Source organism: Arthrobotrys flagrans, assembly GCF_004000055.1.
Source record: "Arthrobotrys flagrans strain CBS H-5679 chromosome Unknown unitig_4, whole genome shotgun sequence".
NCBI classification, from domain to species: domain Eukaryota; kingdom Fungi; phylum Ascomycota; class Orbiliomycetes; order Orbiliales; family Orbiliaceae; genus Arthrobotrys; species Arthrobotrys flagrans.
The window spans coordinates 15,001-22,040 of record NW_027137546.1 but is presented as its reverse complement, the minus strand read 5'-3'; the positions used below and the strand labels follow the sequence as shown (position 1 = coordinate 22,040).

General features: G+C 47.1%; 2 protein-coding genes across 2 annotated transcripts in view; one reads left to right on the top strand and one right to left on the bottom strand.

The window, feature by feature from the left end:
- Window positions 1-1,096: 1,096 nt before the first annotated feature.
- On the top strand, window positions 1,097-1,946 carry DFL_001419 (uncharacterized protein; the record flags this gene model as incomplete). Its single annotated transcript, XM_067630036.1, has 4 exons — window positions 1,097-1,099; window positions 1,159-1,207; window positions 1,280-1,473; window positions 1,560-1,946. 4 exons carry the CDS (start codon window positions 1,097-1,099, stop codon window positions 1,944-1,946), a joined length of 633 nt encoding a protein of 210 aa, XP_067494520.1.
- Window positions 1,947-2,383: 437 nt separating this feature from the next.
- The window catches only part of DFL_001418 (uncharacterized protein), a gene marked incomplete at both ends in the record, with an annotated part of 4,696 nt that continues 39 nt past the window's right edge, over window positions 2,384-7,040 (bottom strand). Inside the window, 2 exons of the mRNA XM_067630035.1 lie at window positions 2,384-4,287; window positions 4,382-7,040. The exon at window positions 4,382-7,040 is cut by the window's right edge and continues 39 nt beyond it. Of these exons, the coding sequence (XP_067494519.1) occupies window positions 2,384-4,287; window positions 4,382-7,040 (4,563 nt within the window). The remainder of the gene's footprint in view (window positions 4,288-4,381) is intronic.

The following is a 7,040-nucleotide window of genomic DNA, read 5'->3' as shown; positions in this document are numbered from 1 at the left end:
AATTTTAATTTTAATATTAGTTCTAATTCTGACTCTAACTTTACTCTAATTATTTTAATATTAATATTAACTAATTCTAATTCTAAATTCGTTTAAATTTTAACTTTAACCTTATTTTATTTTAATTTTAAATTTATTTAAATTTTCATTAACTTTTATAATTCATTACTATTTTTATATTTAGCTATATTTAACTAACTATATTTTTATTTATTTATTTTTTTTTAAATTTACTCTATATTTTTATTATACTTTTTATTATTACTTATATTGTATTTTTATCTTTTATTTAATATTATCTTACTCTAATTTTTATTTTTATTTTTATTTTTATTTTTATTTTTATATTTTATTTTTTTATTTTATTTTTTTATTTATTTCTACTTTATCTTTTATTTTTTATTAATTACTATTAAAACTAATCTGCTGTCTGTTTATCTGTTATTTGTATCTGTTTATCGTATTTATTTATACGTTTTATTTTCGATTATAATTTCGAAATATTTTATTATATTGTTTAAAATCTTTCGATGTTTTGTCGTCACTTTTTTTATTGTTGCTTTCATCTTCTATATCAGTCGATGAAAATATTTTTATATTTCATCATTATCTTTCATCGTACTCGGTAGAAGAATCTGAAATCTTCTATTACGCTCAAATAATTTTAATGTCTTTTTTTTTATTCTTTAAAATCTTCTAGCTCTTTATTATTATTATTTCTGTAGTTACTTTAATCTTCTATAACGCTCGGCGGAAATACTTTTATATTCCATCGTTATCTTTCATCGTGCTCGGCGAAAGAATATAGAGATATTCCCCCACCTTCTATTGCGCTCGGCTAATCTATATAATATTTCCTTTCTAATTCTTAGAGTTCTTTTTTACTTTTCCTTCTCCACCACACTCTTTATCTTCTACAGTCCTAGATCGCAAAAAATCACCTAGATCTTCAACTGTCCTAGATTATAAAAAACTACCTAGATCTTTAACTGTTCTAGATCACTCTTCTCTCCGAAAAAACCTTCTCTTTCTGAAAAGCCGAAAACCCCTTTCTTTTTTAAAAAACTTCTCTCTCTCTTTTTTTTTATCGCTCACCATGGTCGGTAAAAATCGAATACCCCCAAAGGCAACAAGCCTGATGACAAGAAAAAAACCAAGTCTTTTAAAGACTTATTCAAGAAGGTTACCACACCTTCCAGCCAGTTCGGTAAGTCATTCTTTGATCGTTCGCGTTTCTCGATCGTTCTTATAAATCGCTAACGTGTGTTTTGAATTTTAGAGGATTTCAACAGCGACGACGAAGGTTGCCCACCTGTCAACAATGACAGTAAACTTACTAGCGGCCCTCTTGCTCTTCGCATCGGGGGCACTCTTCGACGCATGCGTCAGCGCAAGTTTACCTCCGGCGTCAAGCTAGGCTTGGCCATTCAAAGTGTCGGTGTTAAAGCCCGCCGCGAATGTGACTATTGTTCGGTAAGTGATATATTTATCGTATCTCCCCTTCGATCGTGTATTCTATTATTTTTATGACGGCTGCTAACTTTGTACGGTGATATTAGTCTAATAAAGGTCCTTTCGCTACTTGCCGTGCTTGGAAGCCTTTGGGCTCCAAATGCGGTAACTGCTCTTACGACAACCAGATCTGTTCTTCGGGCTGGTTTGTTAGTCTTTTGATGGAAGCGAGCGGCCGTAGTCGTCGCACGGCTAGTCACGGTAAGACTGCTAAAGTCAAACCGGTGGTAGATGACGGTGAGGAGGAAGAGGACGAGGACGAAGAAGAGGAGGAAGAGGAGGAAGACTGTGAGGAGTATGAGGAGTGGGAAGGCTTGGAGGAGAGGGTGGATGATATGGATCTCGACGGTGATGATCCGAGGGATGGGTTCGGTGGAGCGGGAGGACCACCTACAGGCGGTGCCGGTGGGGCTGGTTTGGAGATTGCTGTTTGAACGAGCTGAGTAAAAGGTAGGAAAATAAGAAACCTTAAAAAACCCTTTCTCGCTTTTATTGAAAAGCTCGATACCTCCATCTTTTGTTTTATTTTATTGCGCTGCTTGAATCAACCGAGCTGAGTAGAAGGTGGGAAAATAAGAAACTATAAAGAATCCTTTCTCGCTTTTATCGAAAAGCTCGATACCTCCATCTTTATTGCGGAAGAAAACTTAAGAACAAAAAAAAAAAATTTGTCGTGCTTTGTGTTCGGTGTTTTTAGGATATTTGATTTAGGAATTTAGAATAAAATTAAAGATCAAACTTAAAATGGAATTTTAGAATAGAACTAGTGCTAGAATGAAACAACCTAATTTGCTTTGAAAATTTTAAACAATTACCGTTCGTATCGATCGGTTGACTCTTTCTCGTGACCCGTGACTCCCAAAAAACGAAATTAAGAATTCAGATAAACAGTGCTGAACAAATTAAAAAGAGCGAACGCGTTAGTCGTTCGAATATTATACAACGTTCTGTCGTTCTTTCTGCCCAGCCAACCTGCGTAGTCGAAATCTTTCCAATCTGATATACCGATGAGTGCCTTCGTTCGCAGGCCGAATCCGTTTTCCAGACGACCGTAAGCGGCCACCGTTACGATCAACCACTTATACTTGCACGTGCCTCGGTTTTCTCGTTTCTTTTCGGCCTCTTCGCATATCTCTTCCGGCAAAGCACAAGTCCAACAATAGCCCCAATTTCCGGGCCACTTAATCGATCGACTAAACTGCACGATCTCTTCGAAACCGAGGCCTTCTGTTAAATTGCACCAGATAAGTCTGTGCTCTGAATCGTGAGCCCTCTTCGTATCGATTAACAAGCAAGCGGCGCAATCGCTGTTCAACCAATCTAACGTTTCACGTATTCGGTCGAGCCCTGTCGATGTGCTTTTGACTTTGCTTCTGACGGCTTCGATTCTGCTGCTGACGACGGCTTCGGTTCTGCTGCTGTCGACGACGATTTCAGACCGTAGTACGTCGACGGTTCGACAGTTGTCACACTCGTTGGCCGATAACTCCGTGCAATCCTGACTCGGTCCGCCGTTCAGAAATCTTGTAATCGTGAGCAGCCGACACTTCGTCGATTGAATCATCAGTCGAAGATACTCTCTGTCGTAGTCTCCGAATTTTAGATTCGCGATGGGACCGTATTGCGATGTCGATGTCACTTCCCGATCTTCGAGGACTATTATCGATCGAGCGTCTGCGACTCTTCTACCCGCTCTGCCGCTCTCCTGCACGTAATTGATCATGCTGTAAGGTGAGTTGACGTGGATGACCAGAACTATACCGGGGTGATCTATGCCGCAACCGAACGCTGTCGTCGCTACTAGAAACGTTTGTTCAGGTCTCGCCCATTCCTTCAAAGACTGCCGTCTCTCGTCGTCGGTCATCTCCCCGTGATATTGTTGGCAGTCAAGAAGTTTCGAACCTGCGAGGATGGACATCTGATTTTTCCACCGCGTGTACAGGACGATCTTCTGTCCGGGCTCCAATTTCTCGGAGGCCTTCTTAGCCAGTTCGACCGCCGCGGTCAGCGCTCGACCGTTGCCGCACCTTCTCACCGTAACGCTGATATTCGGCCTCAGACTCTGCGCTCGGATGTACCGAACTGGGCATCCGGTGAGAGTCAATACGTCCTCGAAATCACCGACCATGCGAGGCGGTAAAGTAGCCGTCGTGAACACCAGCGGAACCTCTAAGGAATTGAGGTGAAAGACTTGGCTCATGGCGGGTCGAAAACCGTTCTCGGTCACCACCGTATGACACTCGTCGATCACGATCCGATTGAGAGAGTTGTTAACTCTCAAGATGGATAGATATTGAAGGAAGGTTTGATGGTAAGGTATATCTTCCGATACGGACCCTACAGCGTGATCGGTCGTCGCCACGACAACCTGACAGTCCCAAGGTTGAGAGTGTGGCTTCCACCGTTCCGCTTTCAATCCGATCTCCGAACACCGTTCGATGAGGTCGGTGGCTAAGCTGATATAGGGAACTATCACCGCCGTCATCCCACGCTCGTCAGCCATCGCCGGAAGCATCCAGAGAAGACTCTTGCCGCCGCCGGTGGGGAGAACGACGACAGTTGTCGGTCGTTTATCGAGAACGCATAACGTTCCCTCGAGCTGTTCTTGAGATTTGAAACCCGTATAGCCGAACTTGTCTTTGAGCAGCCGATAAGCCTTACTCTCGAGATCCCGGTCCTCTCTCCCAGGGACGGACGTCGACGTCGTCGACGTCGTTCGATCGAGATTGGTATGCGACCGAGATCTTTTCGCGGTCAGAACTCTCAAGCCATCGACTGACGGACGGACGGCACGAATCGACATGAATACGTTAGCATGCTTACGATACTGAGCACTGATCGGTTGAGGGTTTCGCTCTTTCTCACGTACCTTGCTTTCGGTCGTCGGTAAAGTTGATCGAAGACCTCTGACGACGATGCTTTTTGTCATCGGATCCCTTCTCTTCTTCGATGCCCAGGAACCGATGCCACTCTTCGCTCACTTGCGCGAACAGTTCCAGTGAGTTGGATGTGAGCTTGGCCGTCAGATTCACAGCTTGACCGTAATGGTTGAGTCTGGACCGTAGACCGTGGCCGGTCTGCAGAGCTGCGATCGTCTGCGCGGACTCGCCATCATCACCGTCATCGGGCTCTCGGTCGTCCGCATCTTCATCCAGCAGAGAGTCTTCGTTACGAAAATCTTTGAATCTTTCGTTCGCGGACCGGTTTCGGTGAACGACGTCTCGGCTGAAAGCTACGGCGACGTGTCGATAAGAGCGCAAGGTCAGCTTGACGCCCAGGTACGCCTCGGTGGCGTCTTCCAACGCCCGCGACATACGGTTGGTGCCCCAGAAATCCCCTCTGTCCGTCTCCCAAAGGTAATCCGTCTCCGGTTTTTCCGTCTTGTAGATGGCGTCCAGATCGTCGACGAACGAGCGCACGTATCGAAGGTACAGGACGACCAGATCGCCTACGACTTTCGGTAGCACCCTGGGCACGACCTTCAACCTGTCGGTCACGATCAGATTCTTGTGATACTGCGAGATGAAGATCACCTTGCCTCCGATCGTGAACAGGTTTCTGTCGACCGACACGCCGTCTCGGTACCGCAGACAACCGATCTCGGACCCTCTGGCCGGCGCTCCGCCCGTGACGTGCACCAGAACGAACAATCGGCTCAGAAATCTGTCGACCGACTTGCGATATCGTTTGAGACCCGAATCTCTGAACACCGATCGAAAATCGTCTTCGACGATCGCCTTCGAGTCGAGCATCTGCTCTTTCGCCTTTGAGTTCGCGAAAAGATTGCATCGCACGAGCTCGGAGCCTGCCGCCGTTTCCGTTGTTCGGTTGAGGTTCAAAAAAGCACCGCTGGTCGCTCTCGATCCCAAGGCTATGTTGTCATCGACGGTCGTGAGATCCACCGAGAAACGTCTTCCGTCGTCTTCCAGAAAAAGCAGATCCCTCCAGAGTGAGTCGGTCGTCTCTCGCAGCAGCTCATGCACCATAAGTTTTAGACCGCTTCGGGTTATCGATCGTCCTTCGAACTTGAGCTCCGTCTTGGTGTCGGAATCGACCCACAGGACGTGAGCTCTTCCCGGTACGAGAGCCGCCCTCTTCATCCCGTACGCGAGATTGTTGAGCATCAGACTGACAGGCGTGAAACTACCGTTCGTCAGCCACGTTCGCCGGTATTCTTGAAAGTGTCCCACCGTGAAATCGATTCGGTCGGCCTCTTTCAGCTCGGGTCTCCACTCGATCTCGAAATTTAGCGTTTCAGAACACTCCCGCAGCAATATCAACCGAGAGCAGTATATCAGACCCGCTAAAATAGTCGTATAATCCTCTGGCTCTTTCAACCGACTGCTGCGCTCGTCGATACCCAAGATAGAAGTGAAGTGAACGAGCGGGTTGTTCCAACCTCGATCCAAAAACTTTCGTTTCAGTATCGCGACACTCAGGTAAAAAACGCGACTCTCGAGGTTCTCCTCTTTCCAGCGAAGTTGTTCCTCGGTCGTCGTTCTAGACCGAGCAGTCTCTTTGACGCACTGAATCCATTCCTCGGTCTCCGCGTCGAATGTGAGCTTGTGCTTGGCGTTTCCCTCGACCTCGGGCAGCTCGTGAACCCTCCAGCAGTACACGATCAATCTCTGCCAGTACCCGATGTAGCGATCGAAGGCGGCCGTCGACCCGAGCGTCTCCAGCGGTCGGTAAGAGAACTCGTCCGGTTTGGGACTTCTCCACCACTGCCTCATATCTCTCCCCAATCGGTTCAGGTCGACGTTAGCTTTCGCGAACATGGATCTCACGGCCGAGCAAACCGACAGGAGTTCCTCTTCGGTCGACCTCCTCCCCGGCAGAGCGCTCGCGACGATCAGCTCGTCCAAGTTCAGGCCTTTCAAATGTTCAACCCAACCGGTCGTCTTCATCCAAGGGGTCTGGGTCTCTTTGCCGTCCACCGTCGCGGCGCGGCTTCGATTCTTCTCTCTTTGTGTTGCGGCTCTGGCGAACATCTCGCTAATTCCCTCCTGCATTAACTTTCTCGCTACCGATCGATCGACTCGATCGGTAGCGAGATTTTCAGGAGTTTCATCGTCCGCAATCTCAGGTGCGAGTCGCTCGCGAACAAATCTTGCGCGATTGACCAGAAAGTAATGATGATGAGGGCTACGCGTCCCGAACACCGACTGCATCCAGAGCTTGGATCCACCGTCGCCGTCGTTCGATCTGACGGACGTTTTCTGAGGCCGTCCGGCCGTCTCTTTGGCGTTGTGCTTCTTAGACCGGTGAACCCGCAAAGTCTTGTTGGAGGAGAACCTCGAAACGCAGTCTTGACACCTAAAGCACTCGACGGTTCTGAGGCCGGTTATCTCTTCGCGACCGTCCGGCTGTTTCGCTGCGCGTTCGGGCTCGGCCGTTTTCACATCTTTGTAGCTTTCGACCCACCCGTGCCTTATCATCGACGGCACCTCGCTGTGGACCTTGATCTCCCGCAGATGTTCGTTCAGCCTGTTCGGTAGAACGGCGATGCCGCATATCTCACATATTAT